This window comes from Nerophis lumbriciformis, linkage group LG29 (genome assembly GCF_033978685.3).
Source record: "Nerophis lumbriciformis linkage group LG29, RoL_Nlum_v2.1, whole genome shotgun sequence".
Lineage (NCBI taxonomy): Eukaryota > Metazoa > Chordata > Actinopteri > Syngnathiformes > Syngnathidae > Nerophis > Nerophis lumbriciformis.
Genome location: NC_084576.2, coordinates 9030776 through 9050521, shown reverse-complemented (window position 1 = coordinate 9050521; position 19746 = coordinate 9030776). Strand labels below are relative to the sequence as shown.

General features: G+C 39.3%; 1 protein-coding gene across 1 annotated transcript in view; it reads right to left on the bottom strand.

Moving 5' to 3' along the window:
- Window positions 1-775: 775 nt before the first annotated feature.
- Window positions 776-19746, bottom strand: part of lingo2b (leucine rich repeat and Ig domain containing 2b) — a 154705-nt gene continuing 135734 nt past the window's right edge. The window contains exon 3 of the mRNA XM_061925071.1: window positions 776-7427. Coding sequence (XP_061781055.1) covers window positions 5521-7386 — 1866 coding nt within the window. The 5' untranslated portion in view covers window positions 7387-7427 and the 3' untranslated portion in view covers window positions 776-5520. The remainder of the gene's footprint in view (window positions 7428-19746) is intronic.

The window sequence follows — 19746 nt, the reverse complement described above, 5'->3', positions numbered from 1 at the left end:
AGTAACGCATCATGTAGTAACAGTAACTGAGTTACTGAATATAAAAAATAACGCGTTAGATTACTAGTTACCGCCAAAACTAACGGCGTTACAGTAACGCGTTAGTCCCAACACTGGCCATATTGTTCCAGACCACAGCAAACGTTACCCAGCTTGCAAAGATTGAAATGAATCCTTTAGAAGAAGACAGCCTGCCGTTTCCTTAAACTTGGACACACACATCTATACCTTTGGCCATTCTGAGCCAGTAATTTCCAGAAGTTATCTCATTCTGTGAGAAGCATCCATTTTACTAATGATTTCCAATGTTGCAAAAATGTGTAGAATAAAAATTAAATTACATTTCTGTCAACGAAGATTTGCGTCAGCCTTTGATAGTAGGCTAATATAGCTAATATATGTGTTGCCTTCATTATTACACTTATATAAGGCTTTTAATTTTTTGCGGAGCCACACAGATTTTTATTTAAAATTTTTGGTCCAACATGACTCTTTCAACATTTTGGGTTGCCGACCCCTGGTATACTGTATTGTTTTATAAATTCCTTGTTATATTGTTTACCAGGTTAAACTATGTTAAATGTGATTAAAAATAAACATACATTTGTTTTGTTTGGCTGTGTTTTATTCTGATTATAATCAGGGTCAACAATAGTAAAACAACATTTGATTAAAAAACAATATTTTGAATAATACAATGGCGCTCAATTTAAGAGTATTTGAGGATAGTTGTTATGCTTTAAGTTGCAAGCAAACATTTGAAATATGACCATTATTTGGCAAAGCAAATGTCACATTGAAACCCGTAAGATCCGACCAAAACATCTCGTCTTACTTGCTAGCATTAGCATATACAGTAGCTAAAGATGGACATCATATTTTTTTCCAAGCGTGGGAGGAAGACAGTGGCGATGAAGGAAATTGCTGAAAATATGGAAAAGTTGCGTATGGTGTTTTTGATGAAGAAGCAGTGGAATAGAGGCACACTCGCCAAGGTAAATGCTGTACATTATTGTTAATTACTCAATACAATTACTGTAATTGTTAGTAGTAGATTCTTTTGTATTGTTTTTGTACAATATTTCCTATCTAAAAGTTTTTTAAGGCACGTTACATGTCGAATTGTGTTGTTTTGGTGGGACCAAGCACCAATTAAATTGATTTCAATCGTGTTCAATGGACAACTTTATTTGAAACACTCAGTCACAGAACCAATTAAGCTCGTAAGTTGAGGCACTACTGTATGTACAGTAGGCAAATAAGAAATATATCAATATTGGTAATACCAAAATTCGCCCACTCCTATCAAATATACTATTAATATGAACCAATTCAATACACAAAGTACAGCTTGAAATGTATGTTACTAATAGAACTAATACTAACACACTTGGTTTAGTTACTGCTTCTGTTTCACCAGGGACTCAAACCTGGGTTCTCCGGCATAAGAGACGAGTGTTCTAAGCCAGCCATTGCTCTAAACCAGGGGTGCCCACACTTTTTCTGCATGCAAGCTACTTTTCTATTGACCAAATCGAGGGGATCTACGTCATTCATATATATAATTTATATTTATTTATTTATGAAAAATAAGTTTTTGTTAGCAAGTTAAAGGTGTTTAATGATAATACAAGCATGTTTAACACATATAGATTCCTTTCTTTCATGAAGACAAGAGTATAAGTTGGTGTATTACCTGATTCTGATGACTTGTATTGATAACGTCCGCATTTTCAAATGGAGGTGAAAAAAAGTCCTTCTGTCTGTCCAATACGACATGAAAGTGGTTGGTTTTGGCATCTTATTTGTCCAGCTTCCATACTCCTTTGTATACACTTTACAAGAAATACAATGGCGACAAACTCCGTAGCTTGCTAACTTGTGCGCGCTAGCTTCTCGAGACTCTTATTTTGTTGCCCTCCTGTCGGTCATTTTTTCTTAATAATGATCTTGCTGCAACGAGCGTCATCTCACAAGACACTCGGGTGCCGTGAATGTCAACCAAGTGACCAAAGTGACGTCATAGTGAAGATTGATGATCGCTAATTTTTAGGTCTATTTCTTAATACCTGGCTGGCGATTGACTGACACACCCTCCGCGATCGACCGGTAGCTCGCGATCGACGTAATGGGCACCCCTGCACTAAATGTACACATAGCCCAGCCACATTGTCCGGCCGACCCTTACATAAAGCATCATTTCAAATACAATGCCAGTTTTAAGGGTATATGTTTGATATTTATTTTCTTTTGAAAATAACCCATAAATTTGTCCTATGAAAACAATTATACAACCTTGAATTTTTTTTTTTAATCACAACAGAATCACACAAATAAACCCGTTCATCCCTGCCATACAAATCACCCGCCCCACCCCAGACACTGAAATATTTGCAAACAAATCAACATAACAATACAAGATATCTCACTATAAGTTTGAAATTGACACTTATTTAAATAGCCAGAGCCCGTTCGTGCGGCGGGAAGGAATTGAAGAGGTGCGATTAAACAAACAAACAAAAAATGTGGGGAAATTTAAGCTATAAATCTGTGAGGCTTAACTTTGTCTTGTGCCAAAGAGGGCACAATCCAGTAAATCTTTGACATTGTGTCTGGCCGCACAGTCTTTTATTTCATATCAAGGGATTTTCTCTGGCAACAAAAACTGCTGTGATTTATTGTGTTATAAAACACCTTTAACATGCCGTTTCTATTGCTGCAAGCTTTGCTCCTGTGCTAACGCCTCTGAAAAGTGTTGTTATTTCTCTGTCCTGTCTTGAAAAGGTAACTCTTTGGTCAAGACAAAGCGAACACCTCACATGAAAGTAAGCCGTAATCTTTCCTTGAGTTCAGTTGTTTTCACATATGTTAGACTCATTCTGCGAAGAGAACTATTTCTAAATGTATGCAGCATTTCTCGTTAGTAGAGGTGTAACGGTACTTGTATTTGTAATCTCAATGTTTGGGATGATACCTTGGGTTCGGTACAGAAGCGATTTTCCACATGTCACACATTAAAAGTGAGGGACATGAAGCGTGCCTCGCCGTTACGTGTCCACTCTGTAAACAAATACAGTGCAGCCCAGCCTTTGGCTAGCTGGAGTCATGGCTAGGCATGGTGCAAAGGAGAAAATCGAGTTTGAAAACCATCTTGGTTAAAGCTTGCAGTTTGTGAAAATTTCCACTTTCTGGCTTCAATTTACATATTTTATCAATATATACAAAATAAGAAACAAAACAATTGGGCTATCAAAGTTAGCGTGTTAAATTATATTATTAATCACAAAAAATGTTTGCATTAATCTACGATAAACACAGATTAATTTATCCGCTTATGCTCCTTTACCTGAACCGCGTATGGTTACCTGAAAGGCGGCGCCAGTTGCTATACGGTCAGTGATCACATACGGCAGTGCAATAAGTGAGGAGACTGAATGATTGCAAATTTCGCTTCAAAATACACCTCAACGGAATTTCAAATAATACCGTTAAAAAGTTTTGAGGAAATAACTTAAAACTTAAATTACACAGATGGCGCTAACTTTCCACTGCATTTTAAGCCTTATACTGTATCCCACCCATTTACGGCTTCGAGGATGTCATGACGTAACCATGTTGGTACATAACACGTGCATGCGCATTAGCTTTGGGTGTTTTTAGCTAATAAAATCGATTTCGAATTATTGAATGTATATTCAATCATAAGAATAAAATGACCTACCTGTGCGTACTTGTGGACGAGACAGGGTGAGTGACCTCCATAAATACCAATCTTCTGTTTTCAGGCCAGCAAACATTTGTATTACATAAACTTAGTAATTGTAAAAATTATAGACGGTATTAAAGCAAATGTGTTATCTTATTAACCACTAATGGTAACATAAGCTAGCCAATGATGTTCTTGTTATATTTTTCGGTTTGACAAATGTAACTGTGAGCAAATTGCAAACAGCCCCTTTAAGAGTATTCAAGTCAAACATTTAAAAATGTTCCTGTATGACATTCTGACAATAACATTGCATTTTTGTAAATTAATTTAATTTATGCAAGCAAGTAATTTACTGGGATTAATTGTGATTGATCAAAATTCCAAAGTGTAATAATCATAGGTCAAATAATAATGATTTGTCTGCATTTTTACACTGTCCTTAATAAAAAATGTAAACCAAAGGTGTTCAAAGTGTGGTCTGGGGGGCATTTTCAGACCAAAGTTTGGTTTGCATTAGCCCTATGCATAGTTCATCCATTCATCCATTTTTTATCGCTTGTCCCTTTCAGAGTCGCGGGGGTAGCTGGAGCCTATCCCAGCTGCATTTGGGCGGAAGGCGGGGTACACCCTGGACAAGTCGCCACCTAATCACAGGGCCAACACAGATAGACAGACAACATTCACACTCACATTCACACACTAGGGCCAATTTAGTGTTACCAATCAACCTATCTCCAGGTGCATATCTTTGGAGGTGGGAGGAAGCCGGAGTACCCGGAGAGAACCCACGCAGTCACGGGGAGAACATGCAAACTCCACACAGAAAGACCCCGAGCCCAGGGATCACCTCCTATGCATAGTCTAAAAACTGAATTAAGACATTCTTAACGACATGTATTATTTGGTATGGTCAAACTCGCTTAAATCGGTCCCATTAAGTCGACCAACTGATGAAATCCTGGTTCACTATGTTCTTCTTAAGACTTTGTTGTCCTTGTAGTCAAGACACACACCATTTTGGTAAAAAAATAATAATTTATCCGTCAGGAGTTCACATTTTTTCATTTCATTTTGAAAATCTTTAAAGTTGTTCACAAGTTTTATGTTTTGCATTTTGTTCTTTTAGCATAGCGGTGACCTTATAAAAACCGTGACCACAGCGTACCGTTACACCCCAACTTTTAGTATTTAACAAGTGTGATTTTGCATACAAAGATGCTGTATATGATCACCTATGACAAAACTGTCTCCAACAAGAACAGAGGCCTGGAAAAATGCTTAGACCATCATTTTCATATGATAAGAAAGGCAATGCGTGCACATGCACAAAGAAAGACACATATGCAACATGCGCACACTGGTGCACGCAAACACAACACACACCTTTCACACTGCAGCTCAGATGGGTATTAGACAATTTAGTCCTGACATATTGCAGTGATGATAGCTATCGCCGCGCACTGAATATCTTCCGTTACCCCCAGTAGCTCTGTCCTACACTTTGATGTCACAGCGAGTCGACAACATCATTACTCATCACATCACCACTGATACACATGCCGAGTGCAGCACTATATCACTCCCATATTGATATGTTGGTTATAGAATTATATTCAATGCGATGTATGAGGACAGTATTTCATAAACACGTTCACGGTTTCACTTTGATAGTCACATGATCACAAGATCACCTTCATTGACGGCCACTATATTAATACATCACTTTCATTTGTCACAAATCCACTGTGTCATATAAAACAATTTGTCAGCTGATATGTGTGCATGGTGTTGTCGTCGTGTGTGGGTCACATTCAAATCATTTTCATATTGACTCGCCGAGGGCCGCTTGTTTCTGTCACTTCATTTGAGGCCCCGTTTGATTTGCGCGGGACATACTCGATGTCAAAGTTGCTCTTGTGGCGTCCTTTCCCTCGGCTCCAGGCAAACAGAAGCAGGAAGCAGAAGATGACCACACCTAGGAAAGACAGGCAGCCCATGGCTGTGGATATAATGATAGTCTTAATGTCTAAGGGGACTGTCATGTTGTATAACACGGTGCCGTTCCCCCAAGTGTTGTTTGATTCTGTCAAATAATTTGAGCTCCTGTTGCTATTGTGAGATCTGTCCCCAATGCCCAGACTCTTCACAGCTAAAGAGGCAGACAAGCTGGCATTGCCAGCAGGGTTACTCGCTACACACAAGTACACCCCGCTGTCATGCAGTTCTGCCGCCTTGATTTCCAGGGTGCCATCTGGTTGGACTTCCACCCTGCCGCTGCTCTTGCTTGTGACGTAGCGTCTGTGAGGCGTAATCCAGACCACTGATGGCCGCGGCGCTCCCTCCGCCGTGCAGCTCAAGCGGGCTGGTTGACCCTCATCAGCCATCAGCAGCTGTGTTGTGTTTGGTCCGATTTGAGGCTTGGTGCAGGTCATGTACCTGGAGACCAGTGGTTCCTTGAGCTCACGCAGAGTTTTTCCCAAAAGGTGCTCAGGGGCGCTGCACTCAGGCTGGAGGTCAAGAATATGCAGGGAAGGGGGCCTGTAGCTATTCAGCAACCAAAGCAATCTGCAGTCACACACCAATGGGTTTCCACCCAGACAAAGCCTCTGGAGGCTGTCTGGTGATGCAAACACCCCCCTCTCCAGAGAGTCCAGGCGGTTTTGTGACACATCCAATAGTTTCAAAGATTTCAGGCTAGTAAATGCAAAGGGCTCAATAGAAACAAGCTGAGCCCCTTGGAGACGCAGCTCCATCAAATGCGGGAGGTGGCCTAGCTCTCCTTGATGGATATGCTGAATGCGGCAGAAAGACAAGTTGAGATGTGTGAGGTAGGGCAGGTGGCGCAAGGCTGCGCCGGGGAAGGCAGAAAGATTAGTGTTAGTTATGAATAAGGTTGTGAGGTTGAGGCCATGCAACGAGAGAGGGGGTAGAGTTTCCAGCCAAGGCCAGTAATCAATCTCGAGTTGGCGGAGGTGTGATAGCCTCTTGAAGGAGAAAGGCTTCAGAAAACTGACACTTAAGTGCCGCATAGTTAGTTCCACTAAGTTGTGTAAGTGTGATAGAGCATCAGTTGGGACCACTGTGAGATTGGAACGTTCCAGGGTCAGACTCAGAAGTCCAGTTAATCCCAAGAAGGCCCTCTGAGAGATGAAAACAAGTTCATTGTCACCCACTTCAAGCGATGCTAACTTGCGCAGATCTTGAAAGGCGTGGTCCAGTAGAACCACCAGTCTGTTGTGGCTGAGGTCAAGCCGGGTGAGGTTGGTCAAGCCTGACAACACACCCGCAGGAACGAGCTGAAGCATGTTACTGCGGAAGTTCAATGAGCGGAGAGCGAGTTGGCAACGGAACGATCCGATTTCCACCACACTGATGAGGTTGTCGCTGAGATCCAGGTCCTCTAGCTGCTGGAATGAAGAGAAATTGTCTGGTGTGATGATGCGTAACTTGTTCTTGCTGAGATCCAGGACTCGAGTCTCGATTGGAATGCCTTCGGGGATGGTGCTCAGACGCCTGCGGTGGCAGCTCACCGACTTAGTCTGGGCAGAGCACTCGCATCGGGCGGGACAGCTCATTGTAGAGCTGGCCAAGAGCAGAAGTATGGCCCCACCCAGGAAGAGGTGGTAGCGCGGGGCCGGGTGTCGCATGACTCTTTTACCCACGTTGCCCACTGTCATCGCACGGTTCTATGCATCCAGAACACCATCACGATCCAGCTCTGTCAGACAAAGAAATATGTTAGGGGTTTCCTCCATTCTCGGTTCAGACTATTTTCATTTGTTTGCTCTCTGCCTTTTTACACCTTAAATCTCCTTAAAGGAGCCTTAAGGTTCTTTGCACCTTTAATGAACTGTCACTTTTCCTGGCTTGGTGAAAATAATGGAATTAAACTTAGAGCAGGGCAAGGCACAATGCAAGAAATATCATCTGCAGAGACATGTTCATCACAGGGTAGCACAAAAGGTTGCAGGCTAACTGGAGATCTCTAGTGCTGAGAATGTTTCAGCCCAGTGGCGAGGAATGACCCTCATTACACCGTGGTGAGGCTAAAAGCCTGGGTGGTGATATTTTGTGCCTGTGCATATTTGGCACAAACGCAATCACAAATGAATTGGCAGTAAATGTTTGCTTCCATAATGCTAATCTCTAAACACACATGACCCCGTCGCACACATCCCGTAGGTCTACAGGGCATACATTTTTTTCAGAGCTCCTTCTGTTCTTGCTGGCTCTGCTGGGAATTCACATGCTGGATTTACAATACAACGGGATGAAATATTGAAATGCAAAGTCAGATATAGAGACTTTCAGGGTTATTTTGTGTTTACTTCCTGCTATAGTCTGATGCACTAGTGATTCCTCCACTGACCCATCTTTCAAAGCATTAAGTACATGTATAATTTATGCAGTCTCTGCAGGTTACAGATATTATGGCGTTGACAGAATTATGAAAGCCTTTAGTCACCCAGAAAAGTTTGAAGGGCAAACTTTGTCTTGCTATTTAAGATTAGCACACTTTTAAAATACAGCTGCAACAAATCTGATTTAACTTAATCTTAATGTGTGTGTGTTAGTGTTAGGTAAGCTAACAATTTTTTCCAAAGGCTAACTTTTTTTCCATTACAGGTCTTTTGAAAGCCATTCACCTCCTATAATGCTTTGATATTGTGTCAATTATTACAATTCAACTTTTCTTGCTATATTTTTTTGAAATACTTAATTTAAAAACAGTAAAAGCCTCTCACTGAATAGAACTGCTTCAATTACAGTGTTTTGAAATAAAATAGATTTTGTTCAATAGTACATTTGTGATACTAAACACATACAAGTCAGTGACAAATTGAGGTATATATTCAAATACCGAATAAGTTTACTTAAGTCCGCAACATAATTAAAAACATGGATTAAATGAATTCATGAAAATTATTTGTTATTGCCAACGAGTCGCCTAATGAAATTTTAGATGATCGACCGCCAGGAACGTTAATGTGTACACTTTTATTCCTTTAGGTAAATAATTGCAGTTAAATAATACAGTTCTGAAAAAAAACACTTTTGTACTGAATATCATGTTTATAGGTAATTTTACACTTTAAGTAATACATCAACACTTAAAAAAAAAAAAAAAAAAAATATATATATATATATATGTATATAGTACAGGCCAAAAGTTTGGACACACCTTCATTCAATGCGTTTTCTTTATTTTCATAACTATTTACATTGTATATTGTCACTGAAGGCATCAAAACTATGAATGAACACATGTGGAGTTATGTACTTAAAAAAAGGTGATATAACTGAAAACATGTTTTATATTATAGTTTCTTCAAAATAGCCACACTTTGCTCTGAGTACTGCTTTGCACACTCTTGGCATTCTCTCGATAAGCTTCAAGCACACCTGTGAAGTGGAAACCATTTCAGGTGACTACCTCTTGAAGCTCATCGAGAGCTAAGTGTTAGCTTTGTTAGCATTGTGTTTTTGTTTTAAGATATTCATGACATAAGCTTGTATAGGCCTGTTTAATTGTTTTTGACATTTTCATACGATGTTTGATTATTGATGACTTAGTAGATGTTAAATAGGTTTGCCAAATCCCTGAAACATTAATTAGGTACAACACTATCGTCGTGAATATTTTATCTGTGTTGAACATTGTTTATATTATTTGACTCAAACCGAATTTTAATTCAGATGTATGTTTGTCCACTGTAACAATGGGACGCTCATGAGTAAGCCGAGTCTTTTGAGCGGCTCATTTAAGTGACCAATGAGTCATTTGTTTGCGAGCCATTTTTAAATGAAAACCCTAAAAAAAGTAGTTAAGCAGATAGGGTAGTACAGTTTTTTCACATTTTTATCATGTGCAAATTTGTATATTAGTTGTTGTCGTATGTACAGTATTGTAAACACATATACTGTACATTTATTTCCGTATTGTTAAAATGATGGTGGAACATTTTTGTGCCAGAATGTTTTTAAGCAAGGGAAAACACAAAAGTGATCTGAGTATCAAAGCCCTAGCTGCACTCGGGCGGAAGGCAGAGTACATCCTGGACAAGTCGCCACCTCATCGCAGAGCCAACATAGATAGACAACGTTCACACTCTACGGTCAATTTAGTGTTGCCAATCAACCTATGACCAGATGCATGTCATTGGAGGTGGGAGGAAGCTGGAGTACCTGGAGGGAACCAGGCATTCACGGGGAGAACATGCAAACTCCACACAGCTCTTTGACAGAACGCCTCCTCAAGATCTGGCTCCTCTCAAAGAGCCATAAATCCCATTTCCAGATTATCGACATTTTACAAACTAACATATTTTTCGGACTATAAAGCGCACTTAAAATCCTTTCATTTTCTTAAAAATCGACAGTGCGCCTTACAACCCGGTGCACCGAATGTACGGCATAATTCTGGTTGTGCTTACCAACATCAAAGCAATTTTATTTGATACATGGTGTAATGATAAGTGTGACCAGTAGATGGCAGTCACAAATAAGAGATACGTGTATATAGAACATTACACACGGCGCTCAAAAATCTGTCAAAATGTTTTTAGTAGGACTTCGGTAAGCTATGAAGCTCACCGTATGATGGATTGTCGGCGCATTAAACATACGAGTATTATTATTGTGCGTGTATAAGGACAGCAAAATAGCACCTATTAGCAGACATTATCTGGCATTTCTTTTCACAATATTATGCAAAACCAGCTTTTCTTACCTTCTGGTACCTGCTGATCTGTATTTGGGTTCTGGATAAGTACTGAAAATTTGAGCGTGTCCGCCATTGTAGTCTTTGCACTTTGCACTGTAGTTGATAAGCTTCTTCTTTTTCTCTACCTTCTTATGTGGCATTCATCTTCCGCTGCTGCCATTTCTAATATAAAGTAGCGTAAAGTTCTTACTTGTATCTGTCAGTAGACTAGGTATCGAAGAGCTAAAAACTGTAGTGGGTTTACATAAATCACCCACGGAACTTCAGTTATTAGAGGGTTCCGGTCGGACGGTTTTTCACGGGACACATTGTTATTGCACTAGTGAGCCACGGATGAGGCGATACTGCTCCGTTATTGATTTAAGTAAAGTCTGAATGTCATTAAAACAGTTAGCGCCATCTTTTGACACTTCTTCCACTCCCATCTTTGCACGCTATACACTATATGACGGGGAGAAGACGCTGTCGAAGGTGAGCCACGTAAATAAGACTGCCCACTAAACGGCGCATCCTGAAGAGATGCTCAGAAAGCTACTTGAAAATTGTCATGTGGAAGGGGCGTGGTCTACGCGCTCCCTGCGGGCAGGGCGTGTGCAGGTGCCGGCCATGAAGCAGCAGACAGGTGAGTGGATATCTCAGCTGGAACGAGTTATCTAATCACCTGTTCCTTTATTAGTAGCGTTGGAGACCTTAAAGGGGGAGTGACAGCCGGGAGACGAGAGAACAAGGAAGAAAGAAAAGAGAGACAATTGCTGAAAAAGCACCAAATGAGAGAAAATTGCTGAAAAGCACCAAAAGAACTTGAAAATAAAGACTATCTGTAAACCTGTACCTGATCCGTTGGTCCCAGAAGAACCCACACAAAGATTTCCACAGGTCTGTAAAACAAAATCTATGTAACACTTTCACCAAAGAACCACCATTAAATGTTATGTAGACCACAAGATAGTGTTTTCAATTTAGAAAAAAATCATAATATGACCCCTTCAATGCGCCTTATAATCCGGTGCGCCCTAGGTCCGAAAAATAGGGTATTTTTTATTCTCACGGTAACAGGACGATACAGGATGTGTAATTCTGTTTCTAGACATGGGACAAGGCCATTTTTCAAGGAACAGTTGGCATTCGGGTTGTTAAAACATGTCCGGGAATACATTGTGAGAGGACATTGTGACAGAGTAATGAGGGTAAGGATGCAGAGTTCAACAATAAAACATGATGATCTCAGAGAGATGTTCCTCTTCACCACTTGGAGAGACATCGACCTTGACAGAAAAACACCTCCCACAGCCACAGGTTGTTGAATTGACGGATGGCTATACACAGATGGAGAGTCTGACCGTAATTACCTCATTACCAGGACTATCTGCATTTGTCTCATGGCTATATATGCCAATTAGATGTGCAAAACTCATGCAGGGGTGCTAGACATTTTAATGCATTACAATCAGGAAAATCCCACAAATGTGAAATGTGCATTTAAAGATATTTCGCCTGGATTCTGAGCTGTGTCAATCCTGCCGAGGTAAGCAGATGACGTGTTCCCACACAGACACCAGCTTTACTTTGATAGCGATGTGAGTGACATTCAAAAACAAGCTTTGATGAGACAGAAGCCATCGAGCTTGCACTGACTCCACCCCACCGGCTCAACAGCTACACTGCCTGCAACTTTGTAGCTCCACCATATGTCTCCATTCCTTGTGTCTGCCAATTTTGTGTCCAACACTCCTTCTTTCAACAGTCCTGGCCTGGCAAAAGCATCAGTTCACTCGGCATTCCCTGCAGGCAAGGAGTTTTATTGATCGCAGCATAAGATACATCAGATGCCAGGGATGCGACATGTAACAAAAAGCAGGCTGTTGCTACAGCAACTACACGCCATTACTCTCAACCCCGCCCCATGTAGTCTGCCAATCAAATTAATGAAAAGCAGGATGAATACAGTAAGAGCAGGGTTGTTTTATTCATATTTCTTTGGCCTCGGCTTTGACAGAACAAATTGAATACAGCTCGTTTCATTCATTTTTGCTGGTCTTAGCCAAGCCTATAGTCTGAATTGTTTCCTAGCTGTCTTTCTGACTGCCTCGCTATTTGTCCACCTGTCTTGTTGCCCATCCATCTTGTGCTCCAGTAACTATCTCTGTCAGTCTACCTCATTATCCGTCCACAAGCCTGCTCCTGTCTCTGTGTATTTATCAGTGTGCCTTTGGCCATGAGTGCATGTTCTGCCTAGGTTCTCTGTTTAATAATTACAGGCCAGTTGTCTGGCACTGAAGTAGGGAACTGGTATGGTGATTCATAAAAAATAGCTCTGCTCAATGAACAACAACAAAAAGAGCCTTGTTAATTATTTGCCCTTGAAGCAATAAAACATTTCTTCAAGCATAATGTCTAATGTCTAATAATGCCTGTATTAATGAATCTTTGTGAGTTCTACTAGATACATGTGCTTTTGTAAGGTTTGCAAACACAAAAATTATTTTTTTACTCAATATGATAGTAATGTTCTTAGAATCTTGAGAAAATGTGTTTGCAGCAGTAAAACATTGTTTCAAGCATAACTCCTAAACCAAACATGCAATATGTCTAATAATGCCTTTAATAATGTATTTTTGTGAGTTTTATGAGATGCATGTGCTTTTGTAAGGTTTGCAAACACAAACATTTGTTTTCTACTCAATATGATAGTAATGTTCTTAGAATCCTGAGAACATGTGTTTGAAGCAATAAACCATTGTTTTAAGCAAACCTCCGAAACCAAACAGGCAATATGTCTAATAATGCCTGTATAAATGTATATTTGTGAGCTTTATTGGAGACATTTGCTTTTGTAAGGTTTGCAAACACAAAAATTTGTTTTTTACTCAATATGACAGTAATGTTCTTATTATCCTGAGATAATGTGATTGAAGCAATAACAAATGTCTTCAAGCATAACTCCTAAACCAAACATGCAATATGTCCAGGTAAACATTGACAAAAACACAAAGGAAATGCTTATTTATGTAAATATAAGATCACCTGTGAATATCATAAAACTACCCTAGTCCACATTTCCACATCAAAGAAAATAAATTGACAAATATTATAAATCATGTCCTTGGATGTCACATTATTAATTATTAAACAAGTCTTTGTAACGAAACATGTCAGTGGGTCGATATATTCATGTGTGTACTGTATGTGTGTCTACACCGGTATATAGACACTTTGTGTATGGAAGTGATTATAAAGGGCTTGCATTCACATATGTCACGGAGGAGTAGAGGCAGGGCTGATACCAATGCTTTTGATGCAATGCTACGCTATGCAATGCAATGCTACAAAACGCAACCCAACGTAGTATTACCCCAGATTTACATGGCTGCTGAAGGGCTACGCCGCAGAACGCCTGTTAAGACGTAATTGAATTGTATGTTTATTCTTATATTGGCCGTCTTACAATAAAGATCTAAAAAGGAACAACAACAGTGTGTTTTCTGCATTTACCACAATATATAAAAAAAAGATTCAATTGGAGTCGAAGTTAAACATATGAGTTTATCCTCTGAGTGGATAATTCGATTTTCGATTGCCAGGCTGAGCTGAAAGGCACATGTAGAGACACTAACACGCCATTTCTGAGCTTCATTCAAGCTTAGGACATATTTTTAAAAATACTCTACGCCAAGCGTGGCAATGGCAAAATGGAAAGCAAACACAACCCCTTAGAATTGCGAGTAAATGATAATGGTGAGGAGGGTCATTGAGAAGGGCAGCCTACAGGGTTGAGCATTTGGGGATTTGGTTCTGAATTGGATTAGAGTCACAGTGAAACTGCTTGCGATGTGACAGCTGCAAAGGAGCTGTAGGGTGATGCATGAGTCACGGTGAGAGGAAAGGCGAGACCAGGCCGAAAAATTAGAGTGTGGAATAAAGCGGAAATACACGAAGCGATGAGGAAAGTCATGCCTACAAGATGAGATAAGACCACGGTTTGCTTTCACTCAACCCTGATTTCTAATGTGAGCAAAATGACATAAAGTGATAGAAGTCCTTTGGTGGCAAAGCTCAGTGAGATTGTTGATTTCAATGTATGCAATGATCTGTCAAGATGAGCACTGTTAAATCCTCTTCTTTATCACCACTGCACACAATCTCAGGCTTTTGACATTAGAGGTGGGAATTGATCTTGGAGCAAGGAGAACTTCACTCAACTGAAGATAATTCATTTTTAAAACTACTCTCAGATACAATATTGATCTCACACAAATCGTTATGAATTAATAATGAGGCGTCTTGCTGACTTTTCTTCTAGCTCTTAGTTTTCACAAAATATGTGTGATCTGCTGCACGATAGCTTCAAACAGTTGCTAGCAGAGTCACGGCAAACATAACACATTACGGGCATATTCAAACCCTTTTTAAGGAAGCTAAACTTTATCTTTATCTTCAAAATACCACTGTTTATAGTAATAATAATAATACTTCTTATTATTATATTAACAATATACAGGTGAATCTCAAAAAATAGACTTGCAAGGTGAAACTAATACATTGACATATGCTCCTAACATGCAACTCAAGATATTTCAAGCCTTTCTTTGACATCATTTTTGATGATTATGGCCCTATGATGAGGTGGCGACTTGTCCAGGGTGCACCCCGTCTACCGCCCCAATGCAGCTGAGATAGGCTCCAGCACCCCCCGCGACCCCGAACAGGACAAGTGGTAGAAAATGGATGGATGGATGGATGGATGGCATACAGCTTATTAAAACCTCAAATTGAAAATCTCAGAAGTGTTGGGGTTTTACAGATTTGACGTATCTCACTTTACATGTAATGAGTTTATATCACATATTACACCATTATTTTATTGTTACATTCCTACTGTGTTGTTACACACATCAATTCAATGTCTTCTACACCTGGAAGATAGAGAAGACATATGGACACACTTTACTTTTGCAACAGTAGACAACAAGATACATCGAGCCCTGTGGCTTGATTTTAAACGATAAAAATACAACCACCTTGAAACGTCTTCTGCAGGCTAATTATCAGGACATCTACGCAACAGTAAGTAGGCCTAAACTAATATTTCCAAATGACTCATACAGTAGAGACAGTAGAGAAGGAGCAATACTGCTTACTCAACCACTACTTTTGTAGTACACATAGGCAAGCAGACCTGCCAGTCTAGAACAAAACTAGTTTGCTGCTTCATGTGACTATTTTAGTCATATATTATTCAACTTATGAAAAAAATGTTAAAATTCAGCTACAGTAATAACACACAATAATAATTAATTTACATGACTAAAACATGACTAAAACTAAAATGCATTTTCATCAAAAGACTATGACTAAAACTAAATTTAAAAAACTGCTGTCAAAATTAACACTGGCCGGTGGTATGATAAAGTAGAAACCTACTTGTTTAAAAAGTGTCAGAATGTTCCCAAAATAAGACAATTTAATTACGTGACATGACGTCAGCACATCCCGGCTGTTTGAGCAGAAACCTCCTAAAACAGTTGACTAAAACAGCAATGTCTTTGTAATTCTCTAATGATCCTAATAACCACAAGTGTCAATTAATCACATTGAAACATTACCAACAACACTATAAAACAGTGGAAAGTTGTAGTTATCTGCTAGATTTGAAGCTTGAAAGTTACAAGCACTAACTTATTAGCATGTAGCATTCTCTTCTTCTACTGTATTAACATTTCCACATAGCTAAACAAGCTGAAATGACCACAATCACTCGCTAATGTACAAGAAGCACACTGCGTATGCCCAACAGTCACATTCGAGATCATAAAAACTAGAACTTCACATGCAGCTGGAAAAAAAAGAAACCGCATTTTTTGATAAATCAGACTAATTCAGTGCATAGAAACATAAATAATGTAAAAATCGACAAGACGTCAGACAAGCCAGCACAAATCTTCAATGCTTACTTTCAAACTAGTAAAAAGAACATTCATATCATGTGCTGTCATCTGTGTAAGTAGAAAGGTTTACATTTCAGCCTACAAGAATTCCACTTCTAACTTGAGAAAACATTATGCAACAAATTGTATATGATCTTTAGATTTTACACACACATGCACACAACAACTACACTTGTAGTCCAAAACCCCCCCAAAATCTGAAGATAATCACAAGTTACTCAATACTTGAGTAGTTTTTTGTGGAATACTTACTTAGTCTTACTCAAGTAATTATGTTGATGTCTACTTTCACTTTTATTGAGTCATATTGTTCTAAAGTAACAGTACTCTTGAGTACAATTTTTGGGTACTCTACCCACCTCTGCATATCACTGATTCTACAACTCCCCACAGGAATAACACTAACGCAAAACCACCATTTGCTATGAGTGATAAGTAAGTAAGTACATTTTATTTATAAAGCGCTTTTCATAGATACAATCCCAAAACGCACAAAACATAGATGAACTAAAACAACAATTTAATTAAAACAACAATTTAATTAAAACAACAGGGGCAACATCATAACAAGGATAAAAAGTGGATAAACCAAATAATAGTTAAAAGGCTCATTAACTAAAAGCTTCACTAAAAAGAGATGTGTTAAAATGTTTTTTTTAGTAGTGTCAACGCAGTCAAGATCACGGAGGGACTGGTGCAAGTTGTTCCAGAGTCTGGGGGCTACAGCCAGCAATGCCAGGTCTCTACAGGTTTTAAAATGGGTTTTTGGAATATTTAAGAGACCCTAGCCTGAAGACCAGAGGCTGCGCCATGAAGTGTAGGTGCACAACAAATCAGTACTGTAGGGCCCCACCATGCAACGCACAGAAAGTCAGGACTAAAATCTTAAACTCTATGTGGAATTTGACTGGAAGCCAATGAAGACTGGATAGAACGGGGGTAATGTGGGCTGTTCTGGGTGCACCGGTGAAAAGTCTGACAGCCGCATTCTGGACAGTCTGAAGTCTCTTTAGCGTTGACTTGTTGAAAAGAGTGAAGAGAAAATTGCAATAGTCAATAACAGACAAAATGAACGCCTGAATGATCATAATGAGATCCAATTTTGACAGCAGATTTCTCACTTTAGAGATATTTCTGAGGTGATAAAAACAGTTTTTGGTCAGTTGACGGCAGTGACCCTCCAAAGACATTGACTGATCCAACACAACCCCAAGGTTTCTAAGGATGGTTTTAACAGATGCACCCAGAGCCCCAAGGGAGTTCTTGATCAGGGGGATGTTTTTGTCGGGAGCAATTATCAGAGTTTCCGTTTTGTTAGAATTTACCAGTTTTATATAAAAAGTAAACCACTGGAGAACAGCACCAGAAAACCCAATCCCAGATATGAGTCGATTAATCGGTATACTGTGATCCACGGTATCAAAGGCAGATGTCAAATCGAGTAAAACCAAAACTGTGTCACGACCAGAGTCATGTCACTGGAAACTTTCAAAAGAGCAGTTTCAGTGGAGTGGATTGACCGAAAACCAGATTGGTATTTGTCATAAAAGTCATGCTGTCCCAAAAATGAGGTTAGCTGCTGAGCTACCACTTTTTCCATGATTTTTGACATGAAGGGACGTTTTGATATGGGCCGGTAATTTATAGGCTTCATCGGATAAAGATTAGATTTTTAAGAATGGGGTTCATCACAGTATGTTTAAAAAAGCTGAGGATCGAGCCAGACTGAAATAAAAGGTTTATAAATTTTACCACCCAAGGACCGACAACATCAAACACATTTAAGAGCAGTGGAGTAGGAACACTGTCCACAGGGCTCCATGTGGGTTTCATCTTGCCCACTAAAAGCTGAACATCCTAACCATTCCTCACCTTATTTTTTAAAGTTCTGGCACTCGCAACTTTCTTTGGCCACGTTGGGACTTATTTGGCAGTCGTACTAAAATAAAAGAAGTGACTGAGTCACCAACATGTGAGGTTCTTTGTTTGGTGACTCGTTTCTGTGCTGGGGATCGAGCCAGACTGAACGGACTAGTTAGTAACGCTCAATGTTTGAAAAACAGAATTATGCGAAAAGTGGGGCTTTTGAAAACCGTGGTAGCACCTCAACACAAATATGATCTGCAGGTCTGGTAGTACATTTTAAATGTCCCTTTTTCCCCAACACTTTAGTTTTAAGGGATATACAATATTAGTAGTACACATTTTGATGTTTTATGTTTCAGTGCTGGATATTAATAGTGATGAGCTGCCTTAAAGTGCCCATCGTAGAGTTGCCCTGATACGCAGCTTTCCAGGCTTGTTACATTTTTTTTTTTTTAGTAAACGTGCATAATAATCGCAGCTATAAATCCTCTCTCCTCTCCCTACAGCCCTTCTAACATGAGGCTTTAAATTCATTTGCATGCTTGCAATTATTTTTCACCTAAGCTCCTTGAGAAGAAGCTATTATTGTTTACCTTCGCATACATCTAGGAAGAAATGCTCCTGGCGCCTTTGCATTTAGAGAAAATCAAAGTGTTTGTTTGCCCGTAAATAAAATTAAATACTTATTTTTCTTTGACACGTTGGAATACAGGAGTCATAAAAACTATACCTCATTGTATTACTTTTCCTAATATAGTAAACCTCACCTTTGCTCATTTACACACACAGTATAATGGAATTTATTCACATGAACGACTTAAAATGTAGAAGATTATCACTACAGTGTGACATAATATATTGTGCATGGTAATTGACCTGAGATTATATGCTGTAAAAATAATAATTCCTCATGCCCCTACAGTACATATGAATGCATGCACTATGTGTGCATAGATTACTGTACTTTTACATCATGCTAGCAGAGTTGAATTTAGAATTTGATGGTAATTCCTAATTGTTACACTGTAATAAACAATCATATTATTAACATATCCTTTCCTTTTCATGTATTGTATATGATTAATATTAATCTTTAAAACTGCCGCACCCCAACAGAGGGGGCAGTGTGATTGTGTTTGTTGCCATGGTAACTTCTATGTGGCGCTTGTAGCAACATACACATGCTATATAAGTACCGTATTTTTTGGACTATAAGGCGCACTTAAAATCCTTTCATTTTCTCAAAAATCGACGGTGCGCCTTTAACCCAATGCGCCTAATGTACGGAATAATTCTGGTTGTGCTTACCGACCTTGAAGCAATTTTAGTTGGTACATGGTGCAATGATAAGTGTGACCAGTAGATGGCAGTCACACATAAGAGATACGAGTAGACTGCAATATGGCGCTAGTAAACAACACCAAACTTTAAAATGTTCCATTGTATATAGAACATTACACACAGCACGCAAAAATCGTTCAAAATGTTTTAGTACGAATTTG